At 43.2% G+C, this 21,152-nt stretch overlaps 1 protein-coding gene across 6 annotated transcripts in view; it reads left to right on the forward strand.

The window, feature by feature from the left end:
• Positions 1–19,968, forward strand: part of METAP1D (methionyl aminopeptidase type 1D, mitochondrial) — a 300,094-nt gene extending 280,126 nt beyond the window's left edge. For all 6 annotated transcript variants that reach the window (XM_068247038.1, XM_068247039.1, XM_068247040.1 and 3 more), the window contains 2 exons: positions 18,074–18,152; positions 19,806–19,968. In XM_068247038.1, coding sequence (XP_068103139.1) covers positions 18,074–18,152; positions 19,806–19,884 — 158 coding nt within the window. In that variant the 3' untranslated portion in view covers positions 19,885–19,968. The remainder of the gene's footprint in view (positions 1–18,073; positions 18,153–19,805) is intronic.
• Positions 19,969–21,152: the final 1,184 nt, after the last annotated feature.

Here is a 21,152-nt window from a genome sequence, read left to right on the forward strand (position 1 = left end):
TCTATCCAGAGATGTCAACCAAACATATGAACAGGTCAGTCTATTGCCAGTGGCTCAGATAGCTAACTAGAGAAACAGCTGGTAGGATATTAAATACATTTGCAGGTGATCACTTTTGAACACAAAAATTAAAAGGGTAAACATGACAGATGTTATTCTTATTCAGTGTCCAATCCTGTTAAACTTTTTGGAGTTCCTTAAAGAGACACTGAAGCGAAAAAAAATATATAATGTAATGAATTGGATGTGTACTATGAATAATTACTAGAAGATTAGCAGCAAAGAAAATATTCTCATATTTTTATTTTCAGGTATATAGTGTTTTTTCTTACATTGCATCATTCTCTAATATGTGCAGATTACGCAACACTCAGCATTCAAAATGATTCTTTCAGAGCAGTCTGTGAACTAATGACCTCTCCTCTGGCAGAGAAAAAGAAAACAGTTGAGATAATAAAAGTCAGAAAACAGCCCTCTCCACGACTTTGAAAGTCGTAGAGCTTAATGGCTTTTTTGCATAGAGATAACAACTGGAGTTTCTTAACTCTTCCTGTACTAAAAACAATTAGACTGATGTGTCTGATCTTAATGTTTTATTTCTTAGCTGTACTACACATACAAATCATAATATCATAATTTTTTTTTTTCGCTTCAGTGTCTCTTAAAGTAATGATTTTGATCAATAATGTAGCATACATTCTGATCAATAATGTAGCATACCTACAGGATTTAATTTAGCCCCTTTTTAAAGTCATCCTGAGATGAAGGGAAAAGTTGGCTTTTACTTACCTGGAGCTTCTTCCAGCCCTATGTAGTCCGTTAGGTCTCCAATGTCCTCCCGGTCCCTTAAGGTGCCACAGTCATGGGAGCTTGGCCAGGATCAGACATGTGCAGTAGCCCTCTACCCAGCCGGCATTGCAGACTTTTAATGGGGCTGACAGAGGAAAAGTGGAGAAACTGTTAGGACACAAAGGAATCTAATAGACTATGTAGGGCTGGATGAAGTCACAGGTAAATATAAGCCAACTTTTTCCTTTGTTTCAGGTTTGTATGTGATTGCTTACTTTACTTCAATGTAATAAATATAGCACGTCAGCAAAGGGTATAAGGAGCAGAAAGCCAAACATTATAGATTATTAAAGGGGAACTGAACTCAGAACATCCTCTCTGCTCTAAAAAATACACAACAGCATAATAACCTTTAAACAAAAAACATTTCTTTGTTACAGCTGATACAAATCCTAAAATAAATCAGCACTGTTTCTATACAATAATACAATAACATTTCTATAGCGCTTTTCTCCCATAGGACTCAAAGCGCTTAGGCTCTCTCAGATTCAGTAATTAGTAGGATGAAGTATTCACACAACAAAAGTTATATTTCTGCAAATGCCAGACTGAACAGGTGGGTTTTCAGTCTGGATTTAAACACGTCCAGGGATGGGCTGTCCTGATCTGTTGAGGTAAGGAGTTCCAAAACGTAGGGGCAGCATGACAGAAGGCTCTGGGACCAAAAGTTTCTAAGTGGACTCTGGGTATGACTAGATTATTAGAACCTGTGGATCTGAGAATGCGGGGATTGCTTCGCAGCTGTAACATATCTTTCATGTATCCAGGGCCCAGATTATTCAGGGATTTAAATGTCAGTAGGCCGATCTTGAATAGGACCCTCCATTCTATAGGTAGCCAGTGAAGGGAATGCAGGACTGGCGTTATGTGGCAGTGACGGGGTTGGTTGGTTAGCAGTCTGGCAGCAGTATTCTGTATCAGCTGTAGGCGGTACAAGGCCTTTTTTGGAAGGCCAGTGTAGAGAGCATTGCAGTAGTCCAGTCGGGATGTGATGAAGGCGTGGACTAAGGTTGGCAGATCTTCTGGGGGTATGAGGTGCTTGATTTTTGCAATGTTCTTCAGGTGAAAATAGGATGATTTCACAACAGCAGAGATTTGAGTTCTGAAGTTCAAATCCCCATCAATTAGAACTCCCAGGCTACGCACATGATCAGAGCTGCGTAGATCCGTGCCTCCTATTCCCAGTGGTGAAGACTGCAAGTTAAGTTGTTTTGTTATCATGCTCTGCCCTCCAATCAGAAGGACTTCAGTTTTGTCTGCATTTAGTTTCAGCCAGTTGTCATTCATCCATTGCTGTAGTTCACGTAAGCAGGCGTTTATAGTTAGAGTTGGGTCTGTCACACCAGGCTTGAAGGAAAGATATAGTTGGGTGTCGTCTGCATAGCAGTGGTATGTCAGGCCATGTTTTTGGATTAGTTTTCCCAACGGTAGCATGTAAATCGTGAAAAGCAGGGGAGAGAGGATTGAGCCCTGGGGCACCCCATACTTAAGTGTTACAGGGGTGGACAGGAAGGGCCCCATAGACACTTTGTGGGTTCTGCCACTCAAGAAGGATTGGAACCACTGAAGTACTATGCCATCAATGCCGCAGTATTCCTGTAGCCTGTTTATCAAGATGTCATGGTCAACTGTGTCAAAGGCTGCAGAAAGGTCTAGCAGTATGAGGATCGAGCACTCTCCTCTGTCTCTTGCCATGAGCAGGTGGTTGCATATTTGGATGAGGGCAGTTTCAGTGCTGTGGTGTTTCCTGAAGCCAGACTGGAATGGGTCATAACTGTTATTTTGTAGGATTCTGGCTTCTAGCTGGAGGTATACAGCTTTTTCAATTAGCTTTCCCAGAAAGGGGAGGTTAGAGACAGGTCTGTAGCTGGTCATTGCATCTGGGTCCAGGGAGGGTTTTTTGAGGATAGGCCTGATGATTGCTTCCTTCAGTAAAGCAGGAAATATCCCTGATTGTAAGGAACAGTTAACAATTTTGAGGAATACCGGTACGAACAGGTCGGGGCAGTTCAACATGAACTGTGTTGGGCCAGGATCCAGGTCACAGGTAGTAAGGCGGACGTTTCTACTTCCTGATTCATGGAAGCAGACATATTGTTAACCTCCTGTACTTTCAAATGGCCCTATCTGCTATCTCTGCCATATGCAGTCCTGTGACATAGGGTAGAGATCAGATTACAACTTGTGATAAGCCACACCCATCTTCCATGTGTTCCTCACAATTTGTAGTTTCTTATTCCAAATGCAGCGACCAGTCTTCCAAGTCCAGCCGTCCCCTTGAGCAGCAGCCACGTTAGACCTGCGCTTTTGTGGCCTTCTCAATTATAAACTACAGCCTACTGCGTTTTCAGTAACTAGCCTGCAACAAGTATGGATTCAGGTTAGGATTTATACCTTACTAAGCCAACTTTCTTGACATAGCCACCGCTTATGTGTAGCAAGTCCTCACCCACCTCATGTGCAGCCCCCTCATCCATGTGCACCTTCTTCTTGCATCAGACCCCTCTTCTATTTGCAGCAGTACCACTCACTGGCGTAACAATAGGGCCTGTAGCCACTGCTACCGCGGGCAGCGGCGGGCAGATACATACTTCCGTGCGTTCCACTGCATACTCCTCGCTCTAGCGTCTGTTGTCACTTCCGAAAGTGACGTCAGACGCTAGAGCGAGGAGTATGCGGTGGAACGCACGGAAGGTATGTATCTGCCCGCCGCTGCCCACACTGTAACTTAAGCTGGAGGGGAACGCAGAGGGGAGAGCCCCGAGGTGAGGGAGTGGGGGGGAACTTCCCCTCTCCCCGCCGACTGTGGCCAAGGCTTTCCCCTCATGCTGCCACCCCTCCAGCCCCCACAAAACGGCCCCGAGCGGGCCCCAGGGAGGGAGGGGGGCCCACTCTGAAATTCTGCAGGGGGGCCCGGTGGGGCCTAGTTACGCCCCTGGTACCACTCTTCTCAGTGATAACCTTCTCCTCCTCTGATCATCAGCTCCCATAGGCTCTGGGCTTTACAGAAATCTATCCTCCCTGTATGCAATTTAATCATAAAAGGAATTGTATACTGATGCCAGTCAAATCAACTTCATCAATACATATACACACACACCACTAACACAACATCTATATATTGCAATCATAAGCGGGCATAGTTACTAAAAAACGCAGAAACAGAGGGAGATAGGCATACACCAGTGTGCACGCCACCCCCACTGACATCCTTACCCATAATATGTGACATTAAAAGTGTAAAAGCATACAGCAGTGCGTTGTGCACTGCACCAATGCCAGTGTGAAAGGACCCATTTACAATAATGGGTCTTTTCTACACTGTGCACTGCAATGCACGGTAATGAGTATGGTATGAAAGGAGCCATATAGTTTCTCTAGTTTTTTATGGTGGTCAGTCAATCAAAACACAGGGAAGCATCATATACCTCCATGGGTATGTGTATACCAGAGGTGTGTAGTAACCACTCCCACCTCATCAGCAGGTGCCAGTAACATCAGAAAGCTATTTCAGTAGAACACATGAGAGGCTGTAGAGCAGTCACAATTATCTCAAAGTAATACAGCTTATTTAAATACCTGAAATGCATGACTTGGTTCAGTAAGGGAAGTAGAGCTGCAGTTTTTATAGATATTATCTATAGAACTGTTGAGTATATCTTGAAATTGCTTTTCCCTTACTGCAGCGGAGTAGGGCAAGGGATACCATGTAGATATAAGTATAGTGAGATATAATGGTTGGTACAGCATTGACCACAATATCCGAGTTCAACATTGCACTGCTTTTGCAATAAACTGATATTCAAACACATTTATAAACAATATCTACAAAGTAATGTCATTTTAAAAGGTAAGATGTGTTGTTACCACGGTATTGGTAAGGTCAGTGCTTCTGTAGAGGTAAACTGGGCTATTGCCCAGGGCTTTGATCTCCCTAGGAGCCTCCAAGTGAGGGATAGCGCAGATCACAAGAGCTCATTTAACCCTTTCAGGATCGGCTGCCTAACCCCCCTTAAGGACCAGGCTATTTTACATGCGGGGGGGGGGCGCATTTGGGGGGTCAGGCAGCCGGATTCCCAGTATGGCTGGGTGTGGCCAGGTGTCCCCTGTATTGCAGGCAGCCTTTACTCACCTCCCAGGCTCCAGCGATGAGCAGCTGTAGACTCCTCCGCTCTCACTGGAATCCTCGCTCGCACTGCCGTTAAGTTCCAGGTCGCAGCTTGATGACGTTATCAAGCTGGGACCCGACACTTACGTCAGAGCAAGCGGGGATGCCGGCCAGAGCGGAGGGGAGCGCCGATCGCCGGGGGAATGGCAGGAAGGTGAGTGGATCCTTTTCTTTCCCCCTACCGCCGCATCACTAACAGTGATCACTACGATTCGCCAGCGATCGTAGTGATCACTGAGGGGAGATGTCATATGACAGCTTAATCTCCTCTCTCGGGTGCGCGCGATCACGTCGGAAGCGGAAACGGCAGGCGGCGTAGATCCAACGCCGCATCAGGCTTAGACAGCCACAAGTGCGGCATAGGGTTTACATGCTTTTTTTTTTTTCCTTTTGTGCAATACCAGTTGCCAGGCTGTCTTGCTGATCCTCTCTCTCTAATACTTTCAGCCATAGACCCTGAAAAAGCATGCAGCAGAATCAGGTGTTTCTGACATTAATATCGGAACTGACAAGATTAGCTCCATGCTTGTTTCTCGTGTTATTCAGACACTACTGCATCCAAATAGATCAGCAGGGCTGCCAGGCAACCAGTATTGCTTGAGGGGGAATAAATATGGCATCCTCTATATACCTCTCGCTACAGTTGTCCTTTAAACGTGACATGGAGTGCAGCGCACAGAGGCAGCGACAAGGGTCAATTAAACTCGCCGCTGACCACAGAAGTTCACATTCCAGTCCTGTTCTAAATGCTTTGGAACTCCGTTCCATTATTGATCAATTATACCTAATGTGAGTGTACAGGACAGGGTTGTACCACATTTTGAACTTAATAAGCAGGTGTCAATTTTCAACCAAACTACATATGTAACGTCCTTATTGTTAAAAAAAAAAAACAATTTTTGTGCAGGTCTCTTTTACTTAAAACTGTCCCAGGGTATCTGTATTCAGTGTATGCAAAATAGAAATGAGATGCAATTAATTTTGCATAAAATTATCATAATATTTGCATCAACAATTAAGAATTATTTGCATCTCATTGACCACATGATTGGCAGTGAATGCTGGGATGTGTAGTCCCAAGGCTACTGACAAGTCGCAGACTGTCTCCTCTGTCAGTGTTTAGCACTGAGCAGTCCACCTGCACACAAGGATTATTTCATTCCTAGCCCCGGCTAATCGCTGTTTATTTGACTAATCTATGATAATATTGCTCCCTGTCTCTGGATGAATCGCTGCCCTGTGCACTTGAATCCCATTCTTGCAACAGGTAAGTCATCAAACGCCCGGCTCCTAGAGATGGCACAGCTGTAAACATTTAGAAAAGGGGTGCAATCACCAGTGTGTAAATTGAACCTTGATCCCGCCTGACCTCTTGTGCTGCGCTGTTGGTGCAGGGCTACCAGCTGGGCCTACCTTGCTATATGCTGTTTACTCCACATCTGGGCCACATCATTAACCTCTGTGCTAAAAATAGGCAGGCTGTATTGCTCAGGGGGACTGTGGCACTGCAAGTTTCAGCATAGACCACCAGCCACATTCCCTGATATATTACCCAATATTGCTTACTAGTAAACATAACATATAACTTAAACCATGATCTGTTTTTCACAAAAATCCCACAACTCCATAATAAGAACCCAGATAACTAAATGACTCTAAAAGCTTTATTAATCCATGTATTTGTTAAAGTGACCCTAAGCAGTGGCTAAAAATTGATTTCTGAACTTACCTGGGGCTTTCTCCAGCCCCCTGTAGCCCACAAGGTCCTTCAGCGTCCTCTGGGTCCTCTCCGTGCTCACACTGGTGGCTCCTAAACTTTGCCCTGAGTCGTGCACAACTGCGCATGCGCGACCCGTCCTTGCGACCGGATTGATCAGGCGCTTGTCATCATGAGCATTCCGTGCAAGTGTGGTTGTCTTTCGCGCACGGCCTTTGCGCAGAGCACTCACGGTGACGGGCAAGCTGCGCATGGGCAGTTGCCTACGACTCCAGGCAAAGTCGAGCATTTTACGAAGCCGCGAGAGTGAGCACAGAGGTGACCCAGAGGACGCCGAGGGACCTTATGGGCTACGGTGGGCTAGAGGAAGCTCCAGGTAAATTCAGAATTTCATTTTTAGCCACTGCTCAAAGTCCGTTTTTAGTAAAATGGTCCAACATTAGATATTTCTGTGTTGTAAAAGTTTGTGAATCTTTGGGATTATCCATTTATTTGATGGATAAATTAGAATGAGGTATTGGCAGGATTATCAGTTGAGATGCAGCTTAAAAGTGGACAAATGAAATCGTATGGTAGTTGTATGAAAATCTGCACAGCCTGGAATTGGTTCAATCAAAATCATCAGCTGCCGCTTTTCATTGGTCTGTTTCTAAGCGGCATATGTTTGCATAAAATTAACATAAAATGTGCATCAATCTAAAGTAATTAGCATCTCACTGACTGCACTCTATAATTTCAAGAACAGTAATGGAGGTCTTCACTATCCAAGTCAGATCTTCATAGCGCCGGTGCATGAATTGCCATGGCTTGAAGAAGGAAGATTTGTGAGGACTTCCGAACAACAGCTATTAATGCTTACCAGGATAGAGAGCTCCATAACTATTTCTATAGAGTTGGGGATCCACCATGTTACTGTAAGACAGGTTGTATACAGGGACGGATCTAGGGGGAGGGGGGCAAGCGGGTATCTTGCCCCAGGCGCAGTTTGTTGAATTCTTAAAAAGGCGGCAAAATGAATGGCAGTTTAGGCGCCAAAACCTGACCTTTAGGCGCCAAAACCTGACCTTGCCCCAGGTGCAACTTGGTCTTGGTCCGTCCCTGGTTGTATACAAATGAGGGCTATTCAACAGCGTGAGAAATGAAAGGCCTCTCTTGCATTGGGGAATGTTGAGAAGGAGCAAAACAATGATGGGAGGGTTGTAAGTAGTGATGGTGGCAGCATCATGGTATAATGATTAATAGAAATAAAATAAATTATTAATAGAAAGGAGGCAATGTAATCAGGGCATTCACAGACTGCATAGGTGTCATGATTCTGATCTTCTGTACCTATTAACATTAGATGAGAGGCGCCCAAACAAGCCACAGGTAGACAGTTAGGTTCATTTTTTTTTAGAGTGACCTTCAGGCTGATCACCATTTCATAGATTACTAAACAGTGGTCACTACTTTCAGACTGGCAGCTCCACAGGCTACAGTACAGAACAGTTCTCCAGTTTCCATCAGATCCCAGCTTTAAGAAATAGCAGTACTTGGCAGCAGTGCAAGTCAATAGGCCACGTGCCACTCATTTTTGAAAGTGAATGGAGTAGCTGATTACCAATCATATTACTGGAATGTTTTTTTTACCCCAACATTTTTATTAATAAATAGGCCCATGTGACCATCTGAATATCACTCAGAGTTTGGTTTTGCCTGTAATGGGATGTCACGTGATGGGATGTGTGCTCTGCAGTACACTATCACTGCAAGCAGGCATCATTAACATGGCCCCCATTCCACTACCAGCACAACAGCACATTGAGACAAGGACAAACTAACAAGAACTGAGCACACGGGGACGCAAATGGAGGACACAAGAGCACACAGAATGGCACCAAGGGGGACAGAGGATGACACCAGGGGATGGAGGATGACATCAATGGTACAAAAGAGATACAAGGGGGACACAAAATTTGTGTTGAGAACATCCACAAGATGCCCCTGCACCATGGATGCACCAGGTTTAGTATATTCCCCCAGCCCCCCAATTTTTGTCCTCTAAACCTTGGTGCATAGTTGGTCAGGTGCATCTTATGATGGAAGGATTATGACACTATACTGGACTGATAGAGGGACTCTAAGATAGCACAGAACAGATGGAGGGGCACTGAGTCAACACAGGACTGATTGAAGTGTCTGACACTACACAGAACTGAAGGAAGGACTCTGAGACAACAAAGTACTGATGGGGCGACTCTGTAACAATAAGGATTGATGGAGGGACTCTGATACTATACAGGACTAATGGAGGGACTCTGAGTCAATACATGATTGATCGAAGTAGTCTGACACTGCACAAGACTGATGGAAGGACTCTGAGACAACACAAGACTGATAAAAGGACTCTGAATCAACACCATACTGAAGGAAGGACTCTGAAACCACACTGGACTAATGGAAGGACTCTGACACTACACAGGACTGATGTAAGGACTTTGAGGCAACACCAAACTGATGAAAGGACTCTGACACTACACATGACTGATAAAAGGACTCTGAGAAGACATATGACCGATGGAAGGACTCTGATGTTACACAGGACTAATGTAAGGACCCCGAGATAACACAAGACTGATGGAAAGACTCTAATAGTACACAGGACTGATGGAAGGACTCTGCCATTACATGGGACTGATGGAAGGACTCTGCCATTACATGGGACTGATGGAAGGACTCTGACATTACATGGGACTGATAGAAGGACTCTGAGACAACACAAAATTAATGGAGAGGCAATGAGTCAATACAGGACCAATAGAGAGACTCTGAGACAGCACAGAACAGACTGAAAGACTCTAAGACAACACAGGACTGATGGAAGGACTTAGACAACACAGGACTTATTGAAGGATTTTAAAACAATACAAGTCTGATGGATGGACTCTGACAGTGCACAAGACTGATAGGACTCTAAGCCAACACCGGACTGATGGAAGGACTCTGGGACAACACAGGACTGATGGAATGACTCTGACACTACACAGGGCTGATGGAAGGACTTTCAGCCAACACCAGACTGATGGAAGGACTCTGAGCCAACACTGGACTGATGGAAGGACTCTGGGACAACACAGGACTAACAAAAGTTTGCTTTCCTAAAACAGAAAGAATTTGCGATAATTCAGGTTGGAGTGAGCTCAAGATGTCTCCCACAGGACTAAGGAGGGTCTTTGGGACAACACAGGACTGATGGAAGTATTTTAGACAATACAAGACTGATGGAAGGACTTTGACACTGCACAGGACTGATAGAAGGACTCTCGGCCAACACCGGACTGATGGAAGGACTCGGACCACACAGGATTAATGGAGGGACTCTGATACTACACTGGACTGAAAGAGGGACTCTGAGACAGTACAGGACAGATGGTGAGGCACTGAGTCAATACCAGACTGATGGAAGAACTCTATATGACACTATACAGGATTGATGGAGGGATCAGGGCTAATAGAGGGACTCTGTTGAGACAACACAGGGCTGAAGAAGGGACAAAGACAAAACGGGACCGATGGATGGATTTTTTTTGGACTGTGCTGAGCATGAAATGTGTATTTCATTAGTGTCAGCATTCCTTCATTGTTCTCACAGCAGTGAGCACTTGGTAGTTCTAACCAATTCTAAACGCAGGAAAAATGCTGCATGCAATCTGCTTGTGTTTGGCCAAAAACTGAATCGCACCAGTGGACAAAGGGCACTGCAAGTACCATGTTAATTGCAGTTCCCTCACTATTGGCAATTCACATGCAATCTGAAAATTGGATTGAAAAGTGGCTGGTGGGAAAGGGCCCTAAGAGTGAACCCGAGGTTAAAATAAACTTATGAGATGAAGAATTGTATTTATCCTCCTACTCTTAAGAATGTTTTTTTTTTTTGCTGGTTTTACATGGTTTTATTTTATATTTAAATATTTACAAAATAAGTTGAATGCTTTATTGTAGCTGCTCAGTGCCAGTCTATTGAGTGTCCCAGAGTTAAAATACATGAACTATTGACCTTTTTCCATCTCTCCCCTGCCTCAGAAGTTGTTTTTTGTTGCAGTCTTGGAAATTGTATTATTTTAAGTATGGCTGCTAAAAAAAAACTTTTGTATTATTACTTGGAAAAAAATGGGTAGATTCACTAACATTTACATTGCGCTGATATTGATATTGTAACTGCGCTAAGCAGACAATGGCCTCAATTCACGAAGATCATGCTGGAGATAATAAGACAAGAGAAAACTTGCCACCACACAGAGAGAGTTATCTTATCTCTTCAATCCTTAAGTTACCTCCTCTGTAGCCTCCCTGGCGTTCCATTAAAATTGTCAGGGTAGCGGTGCAGCAGTTTTTTAAAAAAAAAGCCTCCTCTGTAGTTATTTTCACATGCAGTTAATTAACACCCTGGGCCATATGCAATTACTTTTTATCCCTGAGTTTTCTCCTAGGAGATATTTTTTCATTTTCAATTTAAAATAAGTTTTCAACACTTCGCAACTGAAAAAGTACCAAAAAGTCATTGAAAAAGTACTATCAAAAATATTCTCAGTATTTTCTTGTTTGCTGGTGGTTTAAAATACATTTTAATGACCATTTTGAAAATATCACCTAGTAGAAAACTCAGGAGAAAAGATGAATTGCATATGGGCCCCTGACTTTAATTTTGGAATTCTGGAGTTATTTTAAGGATTGAAGAGTTAACTTTAGAGATCTCTTCTTAACTTAAAGACAGAAGAGTTAACTTTAGGTTTGCCTGATGTAAAATGTTTCCTGAATACTACATGCCTCATCACCATGGTGATAACTCTAGAAACTTTATTAAAGAGGAGCTGTTAGGTATAGGGTCTTAGAGAAAAGAAACACATATCAGTAGCTAAATATTGGCTCTACTTACATTACATATGCATTTCACTGTCCACGTTTGGATTTCACAGAATTTTTATATAGTATTTGCAGAGAATGATGCTCCTGACAGCTCATGGCAGGTTCCATGTTTGTCTGTCTCCTATGAAGCCAATTGTGATGTCATATCCTCCCTGCTTCCTGATGATTTGACTTACAAAAAATATCCTAATGGACAACACTACTGTGCAGTGAATATTAATTAGCCATGTGGCTAGGAACAATAGCGGACTCATGCAGTATACGGAACATGTGCCCTGTGATTTTTCAGTGCTGTGAGTTTAGGCTGCTATTAGAAGCTGCTGTAACATGAGCCTGTAACTTCTCACTGTGAAAGCAGCCTTAGGGCGTGATAGGGAAATGAAGGGGCTGACCCAAGGTAGTGCAGTGGGGAGAAGAGGCAGCCCCAGAATGCTTTGCACTATCTGTTATGCATCCTGACGGCCTCCTTACGAGCTTGGAAATAAAAGCCTTGCTGTTCAGCACACATCACAGTAAGAGAGATTTTTAACTTCAGTATTGCCTTTTTGGCTTCCTTCTAAACTGTTTAACACAGGAGAATAGAGGTTTAAATTAGCTTTTGCAGCCTGACAGTTACTCTTTAAAGACAGGAGATAGGCTTAGTGAATTGAGGCCAATGTACTGTATGCGTTACCCTTATTACATGTGTTATTGGCTGACTTAATGCACACAATCAGGGTAACCTATACGCTGTTTGTATAATGTGCTTAAGCTATTTGCATAACCTGCGCTAACCTTTATGTACATTTGTCAAGGTAATATAAATATGAGTCTACCTCATAGTGTATAAGAACCCTAAGGCCTGTAGCCCACTAGCAGCGATTTTATAAGCACCTGTGGCGTTTTTGGAATTGCTGGCGGTTGCGTTTTGCACTTGTATTTTTTTTGCATGTTTTAGGCCTGGAACCTGCTAGGAGCGATTTTCTGAGCGCTTTGCGATTTGAAAGCTCTTGCTAATGTAATGCTATGGGTGCAATCTCACTTGAGTTACATAATTTTATACAAATCCCCCATAGCATTGCATTAGCAAGAGCTTTTTCAAATCACTAGCGCTTATAAATCGCTTCTAGTGGCTTTCTGGCCTGATGCCTTCACAGTTTTTAAGAATCGGCCTTTTGAACCACTGAAAAAATACAGTATTTTTTTTTCTTATCTATTTTTTAATACTGTATGCTTTTTTGTGTTACGCTAGTGGAAAAGGGCCCTATCGTGTTTGTGGGTTTGGACTGTTTAGGGACAAAATGTATATATAGACTACATCTACATCTGTGGGTGCAGGCTGTTATCCTGTACTACCGCTAGTAAAATACAATAAAAATAATTGAATAATCATCCGTGAAGGGTCGAGTTCTCTGTGGGAAACTGTGCATGCTATGGACTGTTTCTGGGAGGCTTGATGGACTTCCCTTCCCAGTAGGACGCCCCGCTATATACAGTATATACTGCACCTGAGGCCAGCAGACTATTGTTCTATAGGTGCAGAAACCTTTCTCGCATTGCAGGATTCACCCTCATAAGAGAATGCTGCAACACAGCTGACTGGATGCCATGAACTGCTACGCCTCCTTCTTGCTCCGCCTCCTTCTTGCTCCACATCTTTCTTGCTCCAGGTTTTGCACATCCGCTTCAGGCACCACCTGCATCTTGTTGTGGAATATTACAAAAGCACTGATGCACTCTTATGTATTGTACAGCACTGACATGTTTCACAGCTCTGAATAACTGTGATGACAGGTCTGTGTACTCTGAAGCCCTGCAGAAGATATCAGAGTTATATGAATACATGTATAGTAATCATTATCTTAATAACTGCTCCTCAGAGGAGCTCACAATGTGTTGTCCCTGCTATTGTCTGGTGGCAATCTGAGGGAAAGACAAAGTCAAACCTCTAGTAAGCAGTAATGCAAGTTCTATGCCACTTGGAACGGGACCAATTAGATGTACTACGCACTTGTTCACACCTAGGGCGTTTTGCGGGTTTTGTTTTTTTTGCGCACTGGCGATTTTTAAAAATGCCCTGAAATCGCTAGTGCAATGAATCCTTATTGGATAGTTCATATCAGCACGTTCCGTCAGCTTTCCATTCAGCAAAGCGCTGCATGTACCATTTTCGGGGCAGTTTTGCTACAATGGAAGGTATAGGAAAAATGCAAACGCTCACAAAACGCATTATCCGGCAATTGCGTTTGCACTTTTATGAATAAATACATTGTATTTATTCATTTCCTTATATAAAAAAAACTTCACTTGAAGTGAAAAAACGGAATCGCTCTGCAAAAGCACTTGCAAAATCGTAGCGTGCAGTGGAGCACCGGGAGGGGGGAGAAATCTCGCAAAAAATCGAAAATAGCTAGTGTCAGGGATTTCAATTTTACATGTGAACAAAGCCTAAGAGGTTTGCATAGAGTTATTAGCATTACTTTGACCATCTTTACTAGGAAGCTTTTTGGGATGTGGGGGGAAAGGAGCCACCTAAGCCCAGGAGTAGCATACAGACCTCTTGCAGATATTAGTGTCCTGACTCTATCTGCACTTGGTAAAAAAAAGGCCTGAAATTCAGCTACTTGAATGAGAACTATTGTGAAAATGTGTAATATGTAAAAATACACGCATATAAAATGTAATTTCTCCCAGAGTAAAATGCACCATAAATTACCTTTTTCCTATGTCACTGTCACTTACAGTATGGTAGTAAAAAGTTGAGAAATCTGTCAGATTTTGGACTAGTTTATCTCCTCATGGGGTATTCTCAGTATTTCCTTTATGCAAAGATGCTAGGCAGCCTCTCTACTTGTTTGAACACAATGTTATCAGTTAGGGCTGGTTCCCACTACAAGAGCTTTTTTCTAAGCGCTTGTGATTTTAAAAGCTCTTGCTAATGTAATGTTATGTGTGTGTTCTCACTGGAGCGATGTGATTTTGTAAAAATCCCCCATAGCGTTGCATTAGCAAGAGCTTTTTAAGTCACTAGCGCTTACAAAGCTAATGTAGTGTGAACAGGCCCTTGGACTGAGCGATTATCGTTCAGTAAGGGCCTTTTCACACTACAAGAGCTTTTTATGCGCTAGAGATGGTAAAAGCTCTTGCTAATGCAATGTTATGGGGGATTTTTACAAAACCACATCGCTCCAGTGTGGATACACATAGGATATCATTAGCAAGAGCTTTTAAAACCACAAGCGCTTAGAAAAGCTCTTGTAGTGGGAACCAGCCCTCAGGCCTGGAACCCACTGCAAAACGCAATCGCTAATCGCAATCGCTAGTGTTTTGTATGAGCAATTTGTAAGCGATTTCCTGAGCATTTTAGGGAGCGATTTTAAAAAGTGTATCAATTTGCCAGCGGTTGATTAGCGATTAGCGTTTTAAAGCCTGATTGGTCCTTTCAATTAATTTTAATTTTGTAACAGTGTGCCGTAACTTCAAAACGCTAGCAAAATTGCTCTGTGCAGGTTTTGATGAGCGATTACGCCAGCGATTATATTCTTTACATTGAAACGCAAACGCTAACAAAATGCTGCATGTCCTGCGCTTGCGATTTTGCTAATCGCAATCGCTTCTGTGGAATTGGCACCATCCATTTACATTGGCAGAGTGTTTAGGGAAATCGCTAGTGATTTATCACGCTCCCTAAACGCTCAACAAATCGCTCTAGTGGGTTCCAACCCTTAGGCTACTTTCCCACCAAGACATTGCGTTTTAGGGGACGTTATGGTCGCATAACGTGCCCCTAACGCAACGCATGGTGGTGTTGAAGTTGGACGTCAATCTTTCATTGTGAAGATCTGGATGATTCGACTCACAAAAAAGATCCGGATCAAATGAAAGATTCGTTCATGATCCGGACAACACTACAGTCCCACTACGAGTCTCTGCAGTGCAGTGAATATTAATTAGCCATGTGGCTGGCAGCGGAGGAGAAGGGGAGACCTTGTCCTCCAACATTACTGAGCATGTGCAAACAGTCTAACGTGGCTTAGCCCAGTATAACGTACAGCATACAGCACTTTGTTTAAACGTGCTGCGTTACTATGTAACCCAACGTGTGCACTGTGAACAGCACATTGATTTTACAGTGCTGTGAGTTAGGCCCGGTTCACATTAGCGTTCGCTATCCGGATTTTCCGGATCTGATCCGGACCGCATACTGTACAAACGGAACGTACGTTCCGCATAGCAATGTAAAGTCTATGCGGACGTTCCCACGCGTCCATTCTGTACGTACCGGAGCCGGATCGGATCCAGACTCCAGACTCTTTTCCAACATGCGCTATTTTTTGGGTCCGGATCTCCGGCCCACGCACCCGGACCGGAGCCGGACCTGAGCCTGACAGCACCATCCGGAACACAGAAACCAATGGGAAACGGAAGGCACAGAACACACGGCCTACAAAAACCTGACGTTCTACCCCACTTCCTATGCGTATCCAAGCGGCCATTTCGGATGGGGACACATGGGCCAAGCATGTCTGGAGTGGAGCAGCAGTGACAGACGTGCTGGAGCTGTTTAGCAGAATGTCGGAGGTGGAGGTGAGGCCTACAGCGGAGGAACCTGATTCTACAGGTGCACCAGGTGCACCTTCTGCTGACCCCAACATTTTTTTCTTAAAATTTCTCTATTTTTTGCCCACGGATCGGGATGGCAGCCTGATGCATGCCTGATGCAAACGGACCGGGTCCGGATCGGAACCGTACGGTTCTGATCAGGTTAGGATCCGGTCCGTTTACTTGCCAAAACGCAAGTGTGAATGGGGCCTTAGGGCCCGTTCAGATCACAAATGCGGATGGCCATGCGTGTGGAACGCGTGCGGACCGCAACGCGTACGAACGCATGGCCATCCGCGTTTGTGTGCGTTGCGAGGCTGATCCCATCACTGAAAAGTGAATGGGACAGCCACGCGTTTTGACAAAATCTGCGTGCAGCATGCGTTCCCGGACCGCACAGGTCCGGAACGCATGCAGTGTGAACCTCAGACATTGCACTCTATGCAATGTCTGATGTCGTGCGTGTCGGCCACCTGCACGCGTTTCCAAAACGCGGCTGGAAACGCGTGCAGTGTGAACGGGCCCTTAGGCTACGTTACTGGCTGCTGTAACGTGGGACTTTAACGTCCCACTGTGAAACCAGCCTAAGGCCTGGAACCCACTGAAAACCGCAAACGCAAAACGCAACCGCTAGCGTTTTGTCTGAGCGGTTTGCAAGCGGACTCATGCGCGTTTTTGGTCGTGTTTTGCAACATTGTATTTTTTTCCCCAGCGGGTGCCTAGCGTTTTGCGTTTTGCGTTTTTATCCTGATTGGTCCTGTGAATTATTTTTCATTTTGTTACAGTGTGCTTAACCGCAAAACGCTAGCAAAACCGCTCAGTTTAGGTTTTGCTGAGCGTTTCTGCTAGCGTTTCAATACTTTACATTGAAGCGCTAACGCTCCCAAAATGCTGCAGGTCCTGCGTTTGCGTTTCTGGGAAACGCAAACGCCCCTGTGGAAGTTGCCCCATCCATTAACATTAGCCCAGCGTTTTGGCAAACTGCTAGCGTATCGCAGTGCTGCCAAAACGCTGCCAAAAGCGCTCCTGTGGGTTCCAGCCCTACAAGTGCTTTTAAAGAAGTACCTGAGAATCCCCCATGAAGAGATGGACTACTCCAAAATCTGTCTGATTTTTGCTTCCTATTGTAAGTGACAGTGACATTAGTAAAAACTATTCACAGTGCATTTTACTCTGAGAGAATCTACATATTACATGTATGCATTTGAAAAAAATTTAGCAACAAAAAAATAAAGCAAAAAAATCCCTTTAATAAAGGAATAAAGCAATAAAGTTCCTTTAATTACAGTTCATTTATAATTTTTGTTTTGTGTGTGTCTGTAGGTTTTTTTTTTGTACAGATCAGTCCATGATTTTTGGATCACTGCTGTTCTCCAGCCCTACATTGATAATAGCTGCATATTTCAGCTGCTTCCCCCTCCCTCCATCATTATCTCCCTGCATCACATTATGCTCAGCATCCTTCCTCATAGACCTCCCCTCTCTCCTATTTCATGCTCTGCTTCAAATATCATTTCCCAACTATCAGGTCATTTTCTTGCTTTCTTTTTAATTTCAGATGGAAACATGGGGAAGTAATTCGTCTGTGTTGATTAATATAGTGTTAATCTCTCCTGCCTGGTTATAATTTCCAAGCTTTTGACTCACATCTGCGGAGAGGAATGTGTTTATATTCTATATTTACTGAATTAGTTAACCAAGCAAATTAGTTAAACTTCCCCTGCCTGCTCTGCAGTTGCCACCTCATGCGAAGACCTCTCATATTTACTATGGATGTACAATTCCCCCTCCCAGGGCCTGCACACATGACTGCATATTCCCAACATTCACAATGATTGCTTCTTGTCTTGCAGAACCCATTATAATGGAGGGATCTCCTGATTTTAAGATCCTGCCGGACAAGTGGACAGCTGTGTCTCGGGATAATAAAAGGTGCTAAGTTTGTTGTTAAATACTTCTATCTGCTGGCATGTGCCTGTAGTGTCATTTCTAAAGCCAGGTACACACTTTACATTATGATTGGCCGTTCACTGACCAACCTCCATGTAGTATGAGGGTCAACAGATATTGAATACTATGAGCAGTTTGTGTTGGTAAAGCCTCATATTAGGTCAAGTAAACACTGAATATCGCCAAGTGCAAACACAATGCGATTTTAAAATTGCATATGGTGTGATTACAAAATTGCATGTTTGCATTTTTGTGATTTGTTTCCATTTTTGCTTACGTTTTTCAATGCGTTTGCTTTTTTTTTTCCGATAAATGCTATGCAATTGCATCACATTGCATTTTTTGTATGCAATTTTTCAAAAGCAGTACTCAAAAAGCGTTGCAGTCACTGGGATTGCGATTTTTTAAAAAAAGCATTGCACCACTGTGTACAGTTCATCATGAGTTTCAATATTTTTAAAAAAGGCTTTGCAATTGAAAAATCGCAAGCGATGATAAAAACACACTGCATCGTAGCCACTGTGTACATGCTCTTCCATGGAGGTGGTAAAATTGGTCAGTGATTGGCCAATCATCATTGAAAGTGTGTACCAGGATTAAAACAGGGGTCACACTTTACATCTTCTAGAATGATAGTCTGTGGCGCTGCTGCGTTTTCTGGATGCGTATGCGATTCCGCATAGTGTTAAAGATACAGGCTTGGAGCACACTAGGCAGAAAAGCTAGCATTGCGGAAGACGCATGCATTTCTGCACATAATAGTCTATGGGCAAAAAAAAGGCATATCTCTGCGTTTCACAATGTGCGATTTTCGAGACTAGCAGCATATTTCTTAAAAACATGTAAAACGCACATAACACATTTCAATGAAGACGCTGAGGACCTCATTTTAGATGCTTTTTTTAATTAAATATGATACTGTAATTTACTCCATTGAAAAAAGGAAAATATTGCAAAAATTCAAAACGCAACCTGCACTATTTTCCCGCATGCATTTTTCAATAGACATGGCTGCTGTGAAAAATGCATTGTAATTCTAGGTACACATGATGAGATTTTCTGTCAGATCGATTATTTCCAATAGGTCCGATCTGATTTACGATCTATTTTCCAATTGATTTACCATTTACTTCTATTCTTAAAACGGAAAGAATTTGCGATAATTCAGGTTGGAGTGAGCTTGAGATTTCTCCCATAATGCATTACTGCTGAATATATGCAAATTATCCATTGTTGCCCTTAGAAGCTAAACACACCTCCAGATCCACTGGAATGCAATGACGGGTCAGCTTGTAATTAGTACAGAGCCATAATAATCCAACATGCATACAGACTGTTTCGGATTGTTTGATCCTCATCAGTGCATGGCATGGATTAATTAGGCTCTATGGAGCAGGGCGTGTAACACCCAGAGGTACAGCAAGCTCATGGTGAATCAGAACTCATTGGAGTGTTTAACGGACTGAAAATCAAATAGGACTTGTTGGAAATAATCGATCTGACAGAAAATCTTATTGTGGGTACCTAACATTATGTTTGCAGGGAATCGACAGCAATACCTGCAGATGCACGTGTGACCCCTCCCTCAGTGGCATTATAGGGCATTCTATGACTCCCTTCCGTGTTGTGTTACAGATCAGCCCAGTTTGAGCATACCATCGTGATTACATCAACTGGAGCTGAAATCCTCACCCAGCTACCAGGAGAAGAATGAGGAGGAGGAAGAATCAGTCTCATATATAGCAAGGCTATATGGTGACCTGGCTGCTGCTGGGACTCCTGCCAGCCAATCAGAAGTCTCCTGGCATCAGGTCACTGTTACCAGGGCAATTAGTGATGGTTAGTTGTTTTGGGTGACTGCTTTGTGCATTGCCCTGTACAGGAGCCTAAATTGGGTATACTTACTAAAATACCCATTCATCATAAACAGACTTGCTTGAACGCTAGATGAAATGAATAGGAGATCGTTAATGTTGGTGCAAAATGTCCTTGTATACTTCTATAATTTAGGACAGACCGACAACTGGTTATTTAGCTCCCTGTCTGCATAGTTCTATTTTCTAGATACAAAGTATCCAGACAGCTGGTTATCTGTCTCTGTGAATAGTTACATTTCTCCAGCGTTTTGTATACCTGACTCCTGAACAAAACTGTTTTCAATTAAAAACAAAAAATGCTGTGCTCTGTGTATTGCAGCCACATTGTATCTATTAAATGGGTTCCATAAACTCCGAGTCTTCTCTGCTTTGAATCATTTGTTTTGTGGTATCACAAACACGCAACACAATGACAACAATTTTTCTTTATCCTTTACATTTTAAACGAAATGCAATAAATATTTATTTTGACAAAGTCGCTGGGGTGGAAAAGAAAAGAAAAAAAAAACCTAAATAAAATAAAACTAAACAGAGATGCCTGCCTGACACAGGAGAGGTGGGATGTATCGAGCAGGCTTGGCAGAGGGGGGAGGCCAGTGGAGGTAATGCTTGTAGTTTGTAATTATGGATCTGCTAATCAGGCTGCGAAGAATGTGAGCGTCATTTGGTATTCAGATTGCACTTCGCATGGGTCCAGCAGCATAGAGGAGGCAATGCTGGTCTGTGGGTACCAGCTCCATCCCTGCCATCACGTTGTTGCTATGGGTTACTGCGCTCCACTACAGAAAATTGCACAATGGCAAGCAACACTTTGCAGGTCAATCCTAGCAAATGTATTCCATTCTATCTTTAAAAAGAAAAAAAGCAACATTTCTAATATGGACAATATTCTAGAGAATTCACTCTGCTTAATAAAGTACATTTGCTTTTTTCCCTCCACATGAGAATTGAAAACAACACGTGACCTGTCCATAATAGCACATTTATTCAATTTATTTTTTAACACTGTAACAATTGTAATATTTACAATATTCCAGCGAATGATTACTACAATCCAGAAGTCAATTATCTGCATTTTATTAAATACGTTCGCTCCAGATTACTT

Source organism: Hyperolius riggenbachi, chromosome 7 (genome assembly GCF_040937935.1).
Source record: "Hyperolius riggenbachi isolate aHypRig1 chromosome 7, aHypRig1.pri, whole genome shotgun sequence".
NCBI lineage: Eukaryota > Metazoa > Chordata > Amphibia > Anura > Hyperoliidae > Hyperolius > Hyperolius riggenbachi.